The sequence below is a fragment of the Anguilla anguilla genome, chromosome 14 (assembly GCF_013347855.1).
Source record: "Anguilla anguilla isolate fAngAng1 chromosome 14, fAngAng1.pri, whole genome shotgun sequence".
NCBI classification, from domain to species: domain Eukaryota; kingdom Metazoa; phylum Chordata; class Actinopteri; order Anguilliformes; family Anguillidae; genus Anguilla; species Anguilla anguilla.
Window position 1 is genome coordinate 12,886,219 of NC_049214.1, and position 16,843 is coordinate 12,903,061.

General features: G+C 44.0%; 1 protein-coding gene across 1 annotated transcript in view; it reads right to left on the reverse strand.

Annotated features, from left to right (window-relative positions):
• Positions 1 to 16,843, reverse strand: part of LOC118213000 (DNA repair protein XRCC4-like) — a 66,164-nt gene that overhangs the window by 10,810 nt on the left and 38,511 nt on the right. The window contains exon 7 of the mRNA XM_035391584.1: positions 14,114 to 14,258. Within this exon, the coding sequence (XP_035247475.1) occupies positions 14,114 to 14,258 (145 nt within the window). The remainder of the gene's footprint in view (positions 1 to 14,113; positions 14,259 to 16,843) is intronic.

Genomic DNA, 16,843 nt, shown 5'->3' on the forward strand with positions numbered 1-16,843 from the left:
TACCCGCAGATGACATTTTGTATTCATTGCATGCTTCATTTCAAAATAAAAACTCTAAATCAGCTCTATTTTCATAAAAATGTCAAATGATCTGGACATGCTTCTTTGCTCAAAATAGTGCAGTCCTATAAAAACCACAGTGAGAGGCTGAGCGTTTTGCTGATGCTTTAAAAAGCTCGGTTTCTACATTGGGGTCCTGAGTTTTTGCTGCAGTCCTGAGTTTTGGTTATACACAGCCTGTGTGGATAGAACCCCCCCCCCCCCCCCCCCAAATTAAGGTTAAACCTCTCCAGCAGTTAAGTGAGTAAAAAAGTCCTTATTTGATTAAGGAGAATGAAAGCCAAAATGGAGCATGTTACCAGTGCAGGATTGGCTGCATCTGGACCGTGTTAGCCACATATTTGCTCCATTCAGAAAGGTTTCCGTTTTATGCCTGGGGGTTGACCAAAGCAGCGTGTTTGACCCTTAAAAGAAAACTTTATACTCTCTTTTGTGAAATTTTAAGTAAGAAGAGAAACAGTGTTCTTATCAATTGATTTCAAATTGCTTTTCATTGGAAGAACAATTCCCACACAGCTTTCTCCATTTCCAACCCCTTCAGAAGAGGATAAAAAGTAAGTATATAAACATCTATCATTGAAACTGGTTGGAAGTTTAGGTTGGTTTTGCTTCAAACATTCCTTTATATTTGGGACGACTAACAGCACGTAGGCTTATTCTTTCAATCAATTATCAATGCTTCACAGTGAAGCAATTCACCTTGCCGAGTGCTACTGCATTACATGGCCAAGGCTCAGGAAGTGTAACCTTAAAGGGACAAGCCTATTAGCTTAACCGCTGCACCGCACAGCCACCCATTTATCACATTAGCCTGGTAAAGCAAGGCCAGGTTGCTGCGCTTCAGCAGCGCTGCTCTGGGCGAGCGCCGCTTCACAGCGCCACTCTAAGCCTGCACAAGAAGGCCAGAGCAGGTCAGGGGAGGACGGCGCGGGGCAGACTGCGCCTCATTCGTTCACCACCCCGCCAATGCCGCTAATACGTCAAGCTAATACATTGTGCAGCGTGCTTCCAGCCTCCAGCCTCCAGCTGCGAGCCCTCGTAAGAACACGGGCGAGATGACAGCGGGACTGAAGGCAGTATGAAAACACTCTCTGTGAGGACCAGCGTGGAAACAAGACTTTTGAACTCTGTGTTTTCATTTAACCTCGGTAAGCTTTTAATGCACACATTTCTCATCATCCATGAGTGAGTCCCGTGACAACATTGCGGCATATGTATTTAATCAAATCAGTTACACACTGAGAAACAGAAAGCGAGAGAGAGAGAGAGAGAGAGAGAGAAACAGTGTTTTGGCTATTAAACTGAAGGATGGGATCAATGTCAGCAGAATAGCTCTTTTGCAAGGTTCCCCTGGAAAGATGATCTTCCTCAGCAGGGTGTGGGTTACACCCAGCTGCGTTGCTTCTGTTCACAACCTGAGGGGGTTGGATATCTGTTGGTGAGACAGACCCTTCCCATGTGTCACTGCAGCAGTAACACGCAGTAACAGATAAAACCTCACCCTAACCTCAAACCCATTCACCTCCTAATCACTAGGCACGAGATTCTCCTCTGGGAGAAGGGTTATGAGGAGCTGTCTACATTGGAGTTCTCTTCATTGTGTGGTCTAACAGCAACCACGACTACTTTGTCAGATTGGATTACAAATGATTGGTCTGTGCTTGAAGAGCTGTAATTTACTCCTGGGCTAAATGGTTTGGAAGCGTGTTAAAGAATGACTTTTTAGGCCTGCATGATCATTTTAAGCCTGGCTATCTCCACCTGGATTCTCAAAGTCTAATCCAAACCCAGCTCCATAGAATAATGTAGCAATTAGGGGCCAACCGCTGTCATAGTGAGTTCCATATTTCCATGTTGTAATATCCTGTCATGGGGTGGATCTGTGAGACAGTACTGAATCATGAATGATGAATAACCTTTGCCTTTTAAGTGAATTGTAGAAAAAGGCTTTAGAAATGTGTACATTTTTAATAATTAAGATGGAATGAATGTAGTTAATTTAAATATGAAATGAATAGCTACACTTGACTTGGTTATTACACAGACACAATGTAACAGGGAACATGACAAAAGCACGGATTACCCCATTAGTCAATAATAATGGGCTGGGGGTATGTGATGGCAGGGAACAAAATGACTGAACATGTGTTTGCAAAATTAACACACATGTAAACACACTAATTTGTGAATCATGCAACACAGGCATTAATAAAGAAAGCTAAGCATGTGAGATAATTGCTAACCATTTTTATTAATAGTTTATTTTTTTCAGCAATGACTGAAACTAAACTGTCCTACCAAGTTCTTCAGAAAACAAACTGGTGTTAAAAACAGGAAGTCCCACAGGAGGCTGAAAAAAAATGAATCTGCTAGGCTTCTGTCCTCCATTGACCCAGCCCCTGACCTCACAGGCCTTGGTTTACACCACTGCTTAATTTATACTGACTTTTATTCATTTGACTGCAAGAGTGGAGATCGTTTGACCGTTAAAAAAAAAAAAAAAAACACAAGATGGTTGTAAATCAGAACCAATCATGGATGACTAAAACCACTGTTCAGTAAGTTCAGACAGAAATTAAGTAGCATTAAGGGAGAAGAGGTGAAAGGTCAGCGATTCCTGCACATTACGCAGCAAACTAGCTCTGGACGGCATGGTGCTTGTGGGCTTTTGACGTGTGAGAAGTTCTTCTTCCACGTCCTTCAGGCAAAAGACAGGGGTGAAAGTCTAGGTAAGCTGACTTTTTTATGTCTTTGTTTTTACAATTGAAGTAGAATCACTCAAACTGAGGATGTTCTCATAGATACGACGGGTAAGGGCAAAGGGGCCATTAAGTCGATGTGATCTGTGAACAAAATCTATACAAAAGCGGATCTAGAGGGTCATAGATTTCACCTCAATGCGTACCCGGAGAGCACTGGACCATCTGAGCGGGATCTGTTTTTCTAAAGGCGATGTGCTGGGCGAAGGCAGGGTACACTCACAGCTACAAAGATGACAGTGCCCGAGTGCCCACGCCCTCACACCACACCTGGTCATCCCTGAGATTCAGAGATGAAACACACCATCTGCCATGTAAAGGGCTGTTAAAAACAGTTCCCTTTCACTGGCCTGTAAAGATCTTTTACATGACAGGGTTAAAGCACACATTAAAAGTAGAGTTCCTGAGAACCAACTGAGCGGACAGCAATGGAAAGTCTGCTTCAGATTAAAGCCATATATCTTAATGTAGGAAGTAGTTGTAGCATTAACACCCACGCTGACTCTACTTATCCGGCACAGCTTCTATCCGTTAGCGTGCCAGTACACCAGCTATCAGTATTTCCTTAACGTATAAGGAATCTAAAGTTGATTCATTGCTTCCTTCCACCATGTCTAAGAGCAAAACCAATAGAACCAAGAACAGTTTACAAAGATCTGTGATTCACAGTGAGTTCACCTAAGGAAAGTAACACAGGAAGTGCATGGTTAATTAAAATAAAATAATAAACATTCAAGGCAGAAAAACAAAGTCAACCACAAGCTCTGTGCCAAGTCAAATGGCTGGTGAACTGGTTTTATTCTGAGATGGGACACTGCCATTGTAAATCTAAAGGCAAGGAGCCACCATTAAAATTAATTTGTGAAAATCTGGTTATGTAGATAGCCCTGGATACAGAAGTACTTTAAGAGGGAAAATATTAATTCCAAAAGGTATCTGTAGGAGCAGTAAAGCCTCGTTCTGTCAATTATTATCCTCCTCATGAGCAAGCTGACCGAAATGGGACAGGGTAGAAAAGCTTTTGAATATGCATCTTTTGAAATGAAAAAAAAAGTGAAAAAGCATAAATTAATTTTAAAATGTTTCTTGTTAATTTAAAAATCCTAAAATTGTTTTATATTCCAAAATTCAACTATGTTGCAGTGGAAAAGCAAAAATTTGTTTCCTTAATACTTCATCCAACATTTACATGGTTGTTGCCAAAGACCACGTTATTACCAGTTTGTTAAGCAGCTTGCATTAATGAACTGCTTTTCCCAGAATATCTACCGTGTCCCCCTTGAAACATAGACAATTATCTGGGATTCTGGGATTGGGTCCAGGCATGTATCCCACATAAAAGTGTGAAACCAGGCTTTGAGAGCCCTTTCTTTACAACAGTACCTCTGACTACTCCACAAGATACCTAGAGAGTACAACATTGATGAGAAACAAAAATACAACATATGCTTTAAATTTCCTAAAATACTTGAAGAGATTTCATTTTCTTTTCACTGTAAATCACTATGTACAGAGGGACACTTTATAAGGTGCTCCTGCGGGGAGATCGTTGTAAGATATTTTTGCGGAGCTGAAATGCAATCTCAGGGGTTATGAGAGCTGAATGACACTTTCCCACAAAGGTTTAAACCACAGCTTAGAAGTATCACATAAGCCCTTTGTTAAAGTACTACAGTCTAAGCGGACGTAAGCTCTTCCCGTCAGTGCCCTCAGCCCCTAAGAGCACGACGGCTCATGGGATATGTGCCTGCGTTATGACATAAACACCGGGGGGATCATAACAAACCCCACCGCAAGCGTTTCGCTTTTCACTGCGCCGCCATTGTTCATTCATGCGAGCTCACGCCTACCTGCCCCCAACAGCGGGCGATATTTCTCCAGGGCCGTGTGTCCGAGCCGCGAAAGGAAGTCTACTGTGAAGACCGGCGCGTTTGCACACTCTTCCCGGGAAAGGGGAACTCGGGAAAGAGAGGGGCAACCGAAAGCCGACGACAGGGATTCACCGAGGGCCAGGTCTGGCCAAACCGCAACGCGCTTCGGCCTCAGCTTTGGATGGAGCGGACGGTGGACCGTGACAAAGAGTGACAAATGTTTTCAGTCAAAGCTCATTCAAAAGGGTATTGTGGTTCCTGGCTTAAGTTCAAAATTCCAAAAATTCCAGACAATAATAAACCTCTTCAAAAATGTACAGTAGTTTATTGACGGAGGTCTACGTGTATGAGGAGGCGGTCAGAGTTCAGGGCCTGGGACAAAAGGGGCCCTGTTGAATGCGGGAAACCCTGCTGGGTGAAATAATGCATGCAGGAAACATCGTGTCAGCCCTTGTCGCAAGAAACATCGCAGGTGCACCTTTAAGTAAAACATGATGATAAGCACCCAATTATGTACTTCACTGAAGGGCTGCATAAGAATATATGCCAGTCTATGCCTGTCAACCCTACGCTAGCACAGGGTTTTCCTTTCATTACGGAGCTAATGAATGAATACATCACACATCACATTCACTGATTTGTTAATGAAAGGATTCCTTATGGGTTTGATCATTGATCTAAAGATTTTTAATGGTGAAGCAAATGTGTTATGTGTCAAAGCACTAAATACATACTGGTGGTTCCAATTAACCCCAAGTGACGCGTGACATTTGCATGCAGTATGATATATTGGCATGAAAAGGCCACCCATTAAAATATTCAATGTACGAGGACAGTTTTCAGCACATGGAAAAAGTTAAGAATGTAAAAAAACACGATGGCCCAGAAAACGTAAAAGTGTAAGTCATTGAAAACAGAGGGAATCTCGAGATCTTCCATTGGAATGAGCGAAAAAAAAGAAAATTCCTTCATTCAGATTTTTTGTTCGACCCTCAAAGTAATTGCCACCATAAAACATGTTCTCTGCGGGTCTTTAAATAAAGGCAATAGGATGATGAAGACAGTGTGATATATCATGTTTCCCTGCCACAGCCCACGGAAAGCAGGGGAGGATGTTTATCTTGTGCTACGGAGACCGTGCTGTCTCTTTTTTCTCCGCCTGATGGTCAGAAGACTGAGACGCATTGGTCTTGTTTCCCTTGTAGACAGGTGTTAAAGAGGGAGATGGACGAGAAACACATGCGTGTGCATTACATCGCTGCCAACAACTCCATTCATAGAAAAGGCCTGAGCACTCATCTACAGTAGCACTCCAGAGCATGTGATGACAGGACCTCAGGGGAACTGCTTTTCAGTTATCTGGATGCATGGTGGCAAGACAGTTAAACTGATCTGGAGGAAATTTCAAATGCCAGTCACTCAAATTATGCTACAGTACCTGAAACAAGGAAGGAAGAAGGGAAGAACAAAAGAAGGCAGGATAGATGGATGGTTGAATGGCTGAATGAAAGAAAGAAAACAGAAAGAAAGAAAAAGACAGAAATTCTACAGTGATGACAAGGATCGCCATTGATCAAAATGAATAACTGTTGCAGAAATGCATTGAGAACAGTGTGGATGTCAGCGTAGGGGTAAGTCAGCCAGAACCCTGTCTGGTTCCCAGGAACTTGTGGATGGATGACTCTCTGCACAGCTGTTCTCAAAGAAGGGTCCGGTGGGGTCGTGGGTAGAGACAGTGGCAGCAGTTAGGTCCTCCAGACAGAGGGGAGGCTGTTCTGGGACTCTGCCAGGCAGCTGCAGACCAGTCAGTGCCCACAGCAGGGCCCTCAGCTAGAGATGGGACCTCTCTGAACCACACTGTCTTCTCTCTCTCATTGCCCGGCTTGCCCTGCCTCTGTGCTTCTCTGTGCACACTCTTCATCTGTCCAACACCTGCCCTTCTGCCTGCCTGCCGTCGCAGTCTCTGATATCTCTGACACGTCTGAGACAGAACCTTCTTTTTAACTTCTATTCCACCACCTAAAAACTCACTCACTAGGACTCACTAGCAGTCATTCTTTCACAGACCTACACACTCGCTAAACCACACTTGCAAACTTTGGTTCAGACTCCCTCTATCATAGATAAATGCTGGACACCGGTTCTTCCTTGAAACTAGGGGAAAAAGTGAAGCTACCTGTGGTTGTTCTAAGGCTACTCACATTAGCCCAGAGCGGGGCGATTCGTTTGACCCCAACGAGGTCCGCCGCGCACCGATGGCGCGACCCCGTCAGGGACGCAGAAGAGAGGGCAAAAGTCATCCCAGGATTCAAAGGGCACGCGGCTAATTGCCGCTGAAGAGGGCTGACAGCACTGCCCGGGATTAACCTTTCACAGGGAGCCGGCGACCCGCGATGGAGGGGCGGCGGCCGGCTTCACCGATAACTCCTCACTCGCTCCGCCCGAGCCGTTCTGAGCGTGCTCCATGCCCCTCCCCAGGGTCTCGGTTGGGGTCTGGGCGGCATCGCGAAACATCGGGAAACAAAGGGCACTTTTGACTCCTCTTCGAGACCTCCACAACGGCGTCTCTGTGTCTCTGCACAACAGCACATGCATCTTTTGTTGACAGGAGGTGCGACAGGATAATTCACGGAGAGAGGAGTCAGTGGGCTGCGATTAATCTGACTGACCCCCCTGTAGCAAGCAGCCAAGAAGATCTGAAATAAAAGGGTAGGTAGGAGTTATTATTTATTTTTCGGGGGTTATGCTGGAAGTGGGCTGTAGTAGAACAGATGTGGGCGCCTGTGGGGCTCGCCCATCTGCTCGTGCCCATTGCTCACTCTGCCTGGCATGGGTGCATGGCAGCTGCTATAATGGGTCTGAGGGACGGGGTGAGAGACCCGGGTCTGTGTTAGCTCTGGCCCGTCTAAATCTGGTCTGCATTGGGCGCGTGCTCCTGCAATTAACGGCGGCTCCAGTCGCAAAGGGCACCACTTGCTTGTGGCACCTTCTATTGGAATACCGTCACCACAGCAGCCATTCAGAGAAACCTGTGGGCTCTAACTGTTCCATTGCTGGAGACAGTAATCGACAGTGAAAGTGATGGCTGCTGTGGCTAAAGTCAAAGGGGGCAGAGCCAATCCATTTTTTGCTGTGACTGCAGTGGGAGCAAAGGTCAAATAAGGACAGGAGCAAGGATTCTGGAAGGTTCCGTCCTTTGAAGGAGTTTGCACCTGGGTGGGGGCTGAGTGCGGCTAAACTGAGATGACACTCTGGCGGGGTGAATGAGGCCATTCAGAGCCCTCCTGACTCCGGGATATGCTGGAGGTGAACCCCCTCCTGACTCCAGGTACAAAGCTGGGGGGGGGGAGAACCCTTACTCAGCAAGTTCTACTCAATCGCACTGAAGCTGTCATCAGCATTCATATCATAGCTTTGACCTCTGCAATGGGGTGGTTCGGATGGCCACACATGGGTGAACCAGACAGACCACACCTGTCTCAAGTCAAAAAAGCATGACGGGAAAAGGTAGGCCAGTGTCAAAACGACTTTTCATGTAAAACCATGGCTCGTCGTTTGGAAGTTAAGAACCCTACAGAGATCCAAAACAGAAACCATACTTTAAAAAATAATATCAGGTTACCAATATCAACAGTTAATTTATACATTCCCCCCATACTTTATACTTTCTCTCCAAATGTGTAACAGGAAAGAATATGTAAACAGGAGAATTAAATGGAGAATTCTGATGCTGATCATATACAAGTACATTTAACTGTTCGTAATAGAAATCTGGTCATATGCAGACAATCAGCCAACCCTTGGGCTGATACAGTGGGGCCAACAGGGATATTGTCTGATCCTTGTCTGCTTAAGTCCATTTTCACCACGGAGTGGCAGTTGCACGGACACCACTTCCCGCCACGAAAAAAAGAGAAATCCCCCACAGCATGACAGAACTTCTCCTTTCCCAACCCTCACTTTCTCCTTTTCTCTTCCATCTCAGGCTGCTGAGGCTTGCGCATCTGTCCTTCTTCGGAACAGAAACGCTTTTGCTGCAGAAAGCCAGGGAAAAGAGTGTGCGTGTCATGAGGTTCAGACACCATCCGCCATGTGCTGATATGCTGCAGAGAGCTACACATGTACAGGAATGCGCATGGGTTTACAGGGGGGATGTGGGATCATCAAACAAATGCACAGGGAAGGAGACTGAAACTGTTGCATAAATCACACATGAAGTTTCATGTTTTACTTCCGAAGAACCCACTTCCGAGGGTTTAAATGCTGCTGATTCTTGGCAGCAGGCATCAAAAGCTGCAGTCAATCAAAGCTGACTTAACCCAATATGCTATCTCCATGTAGTTCAGTAATTATCCTATCACAGTGCTTTGAAACAAATGTGACATCATAGGATCAACTTGCACTTCGCTGAAGTTTTCTGAATGGTGACTTCCATGACGTAAGAAAAAAAACCATGCCAAAACCCCGCAGAGGTGGCAAAGGATTTCCAGCTCAAACGGAAGTCAGGAAAAAAGCAGTTATGCTTGGTTTTTTAAGAAGGAAAGCCCTCAAATATGTGGAGATATACTACAGAGGCAACCAACTTAACAGCAGAGGTATGCATAGCCATGTTGCATTTATTTTGAAAATGAGATAATAAGAACCCAGAATTAAAAGGAAAAAATAACCACACATATAGTGTCACTCTTTTCAGCGTTGTTCAGCAAACGTCATCTTTAATCATCCAGCAGCTTTAAAGGAAGATAGCTCGCATCCGGACAGGACATTCTTAGTTTGAAACTATTGGCAATAATTCACAAAGTATAGCCATCTAATAAAAAAAGGTTTGTGTAGCGCAGTTTGAAACAGGGCCCTGAAAGCAAGAATAATAGCAATAAAATATCAGACCAATTCAGGAAGCTATCAGTTGTGTTTTACAGCTAATGAACGCATGTTTCCCCAGGCTGAAAAAGGTCACAGCTGCATTTTCCATTGATTCAAACTGCAGTGTAAACAAGACAAAGTGCAAACTCTTTCTAAGTGTCAGAACTGACAAACTCTTCTCCCCAGAGAGAGAGAAAGACATTCCAAAATCAACAGTCTTTTTCCACGGTTACCCAAGGTCAGTCCAAGACCCACCCACAGATCCCGCCATTGACCCCCCATCATGGTCGCAGGGAGCGACGCGCCCATTCATCAAACAGCGTGTGCCGCTGACCAGAGGAAACATCGCAGATGCACTCCTTCTCTCATCCATGCCTCACCTCACAAGGGTGACCTGTTGCACCAAACCTATTCAATATTGTAATGGTTTGATAGCATTTCAAAGGCACCCATTTGCAAACAGACACAGCTAACATAGCTCTGAAACAAGCATATAACTCCGCTGTAGGTGTTTACAAGAAACTTCCCCACTATTCACATCGAACAGCAAATTGCTTTGGGCTTAACTGCCAAGCCTTAGTGTTCGTGGTAAACATATACTGTTGTTATGATGAAGTGCTGTCAACGTGCATCCGGTTGGACTCTGTAACCAGGAAAATAGGGGGTTTCACTTCATGTTGGCACTACTTCAACAGAGCCATGGATGTACAGATGTACAGAAGAGTCACAGAATATGACACAGCCCTGCGAATATATACCTCAAATGCAACCAAAGCAGTGATTGTTCTGGTCTGGTCTGCAGGGTAACAGTCAAGATTAACAGCAGGACTAGAGAGAAATGAGCAGGGTGCATGAGTGGAACAGGACACTGGCAGAGAGAGACCCCACTGATCATTCACAGGCTTTAAACGTCCTGCCAACTCCGCCCATCATATGCTGGCCAATCACAGACAGCCTTTCTCACAACACCACACAGCACTCAGGGTCTTGTGAAAAAAAGAAAAGCCTGACCACGGAACCTTCCAGATTTCGAAGTAGCCCCAAGCTAAAGCTTTCACCCAAGCTGCCTCTCAAGAGCTTATTTTCCATCTAATATGCAAACACGATCCTGCACCAGCTGCCCGTTTGTTTAAGTTAAACACTCACTGCACTCATCTATTTCAGTGTCAAACACTGAACACGGGAGTAACTGACTTCTGATGATTCAGCTGGAGGTATGGCAAGCACAAAATCTGCATTAAAAAGTACAATGAAAAACGTAAAATTGAGCCTGAGCATTTTAACTTCTCCCCTGATTGCAATATGCATTTCCAATTATGGCTCCTGCTTCTTCAACTCCCTACTAATAGCAAATCAGATGACTAATAGAGCACTAACAACGACAGAATGTAGAGAGAGGAAAACCAGAGGAATGAAGAGAGGTGCCACTATCACTGCTTTAAACAGAACACAATGCAAGGTGGGAAAAAGAAAGGAAGCTTTCTGGCTCCATGCACCAAAACCAAAACTAAAACCAGGCCTACGCATTCGATTACATTTACCCTAATGACAATGTGCTACAAATGTGCCACAGATGTTCAGTGGTCAGAGATATACGGAATTGTGATCAAAAAACATACTGTTTCTGTTAAGCGCAGTCCCACAGCACAGAGAAAAGAAAGTGCCATTGGTACTTTTTGCAGATTACACACATTTTCACAAGGACAAAGAGGAAAGCTACTGAACCACTGAAGTACAGGACAACACTTAACGTACAAAAAAAGAGATAATTTCAAAACATTTTCGTGAATTAAAAATGTTGTGTGAAGGATTTCTGCTATTGTGCAATTGTAGCCTTTGGATGGCTTTTACAATGAAATAAAACAAGTCCTGGGAGACGCGAGAATGACAGGGAATTGTGCCCAATTTCCATTAATAAATACAGAGAAACCGCATCAAAATCTTCCCAGAAATAAACACGAAATCGTTTTTTTTGGCTGGACCGCAACAGCAGGGCCAGCCCTACAAACGCGAATGTCTGTGACTAAGTGAGTGACTGAGAGAGTGAGTGACGAAGTTACACCATTGGTCGGCCGGATCACTGTGTGTTAGGTCCAGCCATACACGACTGGCAACTGGTTGAGAATGTCAGGTCTGGTAAACATCAGTGAGACACGAGTGTGTTTAACGTACAGCACTTAATTTGCCATAATATGCCAATTCACAATAATAACACAATACATAATTTTAATTTTATTATGACACTTGTAACAGAAGCAGAATGAAATAGAAAGATTATCAAGTTTTTGCCATGCAAGCTAATGATATGTTTTTTAAAAACCCTAACAGCAACTTCGGTTTCCACTCATGTTGAGCAAGATCAGAAGAGAAATAAACTTGTTTTTAAAGTTTGAAGAGTGTGATATCTAATTTTAGATTTTTCATTAAAATTAAGCACTTTCTCTTTGAATTTCATAATGCTACCAATGGTTGTGTAAATAGTATGATCAACAGACAACACAAATGTAAGACAACAAAAGACGATTAGCTCATAGAAACAGGCGTAATTATTTTGTTGAGGTTCAAGTCTGGGTAATCACCCATTGTAAGTTTTTTTAAAGACCTTGTAGTATTTGCATTTATATGAAGTAGCATATTATTTCCTGAATTTTGGCAATTTTCTCAGAGTAAAAATATGCAGACTTGTGCGTTAATGCAATTCGTCACATACGCTGTAGACCCAGTCAGCCTTCCAGGCCTAACGCCTCCCAAATATGACAGAGCTGACAAGCAGGGGACTGACCTCACCTCTTGTAGCACACTGACTGCCTGCTCCTAAATCACACTTCATGCTGCATGACATCCACTTCCACAGACCTGCCCTGTTCTTACATTAACGGACAATGCAAGGATAGCGGTCTCGTTTGTGACCCCAGTTCAGTATAGTAGGATTTCACCATCAACCACACGAAAACCTCAGAAATTCAAACGATATCAACCGAGCTGCACAACGTCTGTCATTCATTCCAGGCTACGCCTGCACGAGTGAGATGTATGTGCTTAAATTTCGGACTCTTCTTGCATATAGTTATTACATCCGGAAAAAAAAGCGCACGGCAAATGCTGAATAGATTCTGTCCGTTTGCACAGAACATCATTTCCAATCAGGAACAGATAGCAATATTAATATAGCATGAAAGATACATTACTCGGTGCTCAGTTAAATCGATCTGAAATGTTTTACTCTAAAAGACTACATTGATCCCACTTGGACTCATTAACCGCTATGGTAAAATGAACACTAAACACTGCAATTGACACCATTTATAGCAGGTGAATGGTCATGTGGAAAACCATGGCAAGTGCAGTCCATGTTCAGGGGCTGATCAAAGTGAGATACAGAGTCTGAGTGGTCCCTCCTTCCCAGTCTGTGCTTCCAATTAAGTGTGTGTGTGTGCTGTAATAGGCTGTGTATTTCAAAACAACACTAATTTAGGGCTACATGATCTATTGGATTGTTTATCTGGGAAATACGCACAGACCTTTGGCGCGTGGTTTTCATTCCAAGGAATGTGTGGGTGGGAAGTGCTTGAGCTCCTGTCGGTGTTTAAATCTTCCACCTATGGAACCTTCAGTTCAACAATATAGTGATTCAACTTCCAATGCGGAGTCAGTTCTCTCTGTTTAATAAAGTGTCTTTGAAATGTCCATTTCACAAGTTTGGCCCCATTGCTCCAAGTGGCCGAGCCAACAGTGGATCCAGCCAACTATTTTTTGAAGTTTCGATGTTGAATGGGGGTCTACCTCCAAAGCTCACTCCAGGCATTACAATACTCAAAGTGTATTATTTGTTATGTAAAGTATGTAAAAGTGTTGTGGCAGATCAGAGAAAGCTGGCTAAAAGACATTTTTGTCTTCTCTTTGAAGACCCTTTCTACCTTGCTACCTTTCTTTTTCATGTATTTTCATTGCCCAAGCAGTTAGTCTTAAGACATGCAGCTGAAGAAAAAAGAAAAGAAAGAAAAAGGTGTAGATGGTGTGGAGGTGTTACTTAGAGTAGAACGAACAGCAACTAGTGTAACTGCAGTTTACATGACCATAAAAGACAAATGTAGACCCACAAAGATGCATGTAAAATGTTTTCTATGAAACCTCATTGATTTCACTCTAATAAATACGATCATTTGTATTTTTTTCCCCAGTTCTGCATAAGGAATATATTAAATAAAGTGCATTACTGAATCTCCACCAAAAAAAGACTTTTTACAATAATGAAATATAAGCGCAAACTTTCCCACACTTTATGTGGCACATTTTTGGAACCAAAGTGATGCATATTGTTTCTCTTGAAGCTGTAACTGATTTGCTATGAACTTTGATATTTAAATAAATTTTGTGTCAAGCAATAAATTTATGCCATGGAGTAAGATTTTCAAAAAAAGATTATACAGAAAAGACCTTTGCACTGATTATAAAATAAATGCACATTTTTAGCTATGGCCAATTCTTTTAAAAAGGCATCATCTGTGAATTTGTAATCACAGCCATGCAAACGGTTTCGGGCCCATTGGCCATGTCTACCTTTCTTTCTTCTGGACCTCTTGAACCCCTTTCTTGACCTCTGACCCCGGGCCTTGAAGATGGCGTTGGCGACGTTTGCGGGAGGGGGCAACGTCGATGTCGGTCAAGCTCTCCTCGATGGGGCTGTGGCTAGGTAGTTCTGGACCTGGAGACACACAAAAGCTCAAACTGAAGGGGAACTCCAGGTCCCTATTCAATCTAAGCACGATGCACCGTTGCCCATAACATAGCACCTTATTTATTTCATACACAGCATGTTTCATTCACTTTAAAAAATAAATATTAAATAGAAAGTACAGTATGAAATTTCATTACCGCACAGAGACAGTGAAACTTGGCATCTCATTCAGACATACTTAGTCCTACATTTAGGTTCATGTATAAGACCAGAGCCCTGATGAGGCAGCACTGCCGTCTCTGTACATATATCTGTCTAATCTCCAGGCCTCCAACTGCCTTTGCCTGACTTTGCTCTGGTGTGTGTAACTTGCTCTGGGAAGAAGACATGTTTTCAGCTGCAGTGAGCTGTGCTTCGTTTTTAGCGTCCACCGGCAAGGCGCCGTGCAGAGGCTGCTAACCTGCCCTCTGACAGCCGGCGAAGGTGTGACATCACTTCCCCAGCCCTGCTTCCCAGCCGCACCCAAGCCTTTCAACCGCTTCCAACCGCTCCTGCTGCAGTGAAGCCTCATTAAATCCTGCTGTTCTGACCACCATGTCTGCAGCGAACAATACCGTCTATGATGGCCTGCGGGATTGCAGCCACCGCCGCCTGGTCTGCATACGGGCGGGACTTTCCTTTCCCCGAATGCTAAACTGCCGTCGCGCCATCGCATCGGGAGTGTAGCAGGCGAAGCTCGCTCGCTCACTCCTCTCACCTGAAAAACCTGCAACCATTTTACACCCTGCAGTCCATTCACAGCACCAGGAGGTACCTCTCTCACTGATGGCAACCCGTAGCCCATGGGGCCTGTTGTGTTTTACAGAGGGGCTGATGTAGTGACTGCATCCCATGGCAACGGATTGCCGGGCACAGACAGCTGATGCCATGACTGAGGGTCCAGGAGCATCAGGGTTCAGCCTGAGCTCGCAGTGAGCGACCTCTCCAACTGAGCCACTCATATGGTCGGGATTGATCATTTTCCGCATAAAGAACACCTTTATGATCTGTGATCTATCTAACCGTATGATATAAAAAGGCTGGTTAAGACCTGGAACCCTTCAAAGCATCTGGTGACTTTACTGGGAAAATTCTGTTTGCATCTATTTGCTTCAGCATCCCAAGTGTGAAGCAACAGGAAACGTTCACTACGGCTGAGTAATGGGTGGGGGGGGGGGGGTTCTGCTTCAAGGCAAACATGCGCATATACAGCAGGACACAATTAGCCAAGGCACGATAAAGAGGAAACAGTCACATGATCAGGGGCACGCAAACCACATCACACCCAGCCTCTCATCTCCCTCCAGTTCAAGTAAAGTGCTAACATCAGCACCACTCATTCTCAACTTTCACATACAGAAGGGCAAGCTGATGGAGAAGGGCTATGTCTGGGGAGAAATATTATTACTACTGATCTTCATCATCAAATGCAAACACAAGATTGGGACTACCTGTCTCTGACAAATCAATCAACAGTTAATAATATGAAATATAAGAGTACAACTTGCACTCGCTTACAAGTCAAAGATAAGTTAAAGACAAATGTCGGTTGGATACAGGGCAATATCTGCATAACAGATCATGGAAATCGCCACAGCTACCGAACAGTAGCAAATAGCCTTATACACATGCTTTTTGGTGGATGTATTTCACATTTGTGTGCTTATACTCAAGAAGTTAATAAAACATGAAATCTTCCCACTGTCCCCTAACAGCAGCACCGTGGAACAGCAGGGTCTCTGACTCACTGTCAGGGTTACACAACACGGCAAAACCCTGCAAGCATTTCCCCACACTGCCATTAATCAGCAAAGGAGAGCGTTTTTACAAAATCTGCACTAAGTGAAAAGTCTGATTTAAAGCAGCCTGTATTCACTTGTAGAGTGAAATACAACAGTGTCTGAAAACAGGCTTTATTTGGCTAATCCGGCTAGAGCGCAGGTTACTGATGCCGTGAGGTGTAGTGGCCAGTGACTGTGCCAGGACTGGGCAGCAGTCCCACGAGGTGGAACATAATCTGCCTTCTGTCACTTAAACTGTCACATACCTGGTCCAGTCAGGAGTTCTCTCAAACCTCCACTCGCTGTCTCACTAGTGACGTGTGTGTGGCTCTCTGTGCTTAAATATACTGAACTATGAAAGGCCACATGTGCAAAAAAAGAATTATGACATTCTCTTTTTCTGACCTCAGATAATTTCACATCACACAAAAAAACAACCACAAGCATCTGAAAAATAACTGTATTTCCTTTGTTTTATATTGCCGTACAGTTGCTATGGGAGCTGCAGCAGACATTGGATGAACCAGGCTGTGTTTTTTTTTTTTGTTGAATTTTTTTGCCATTAATACATTCGGTGAAAGAAGAATGTTTCGTAACCGATTCAAATTCAGATCTGTCACATAATCATAGCAGTCTAAACATAGCTTTTGCACATCCCTGGGAGGGGGGTATTCCCTACCGCATCGTGTAATAGCAACGCCTGCAGCCAATCAGGCGCTGATGTCTGCCAGACATCTACCTCCCTGCACCAGCCTTGCAGCTTGCAGCTGTGATGCCTGTTCTCATCCACCA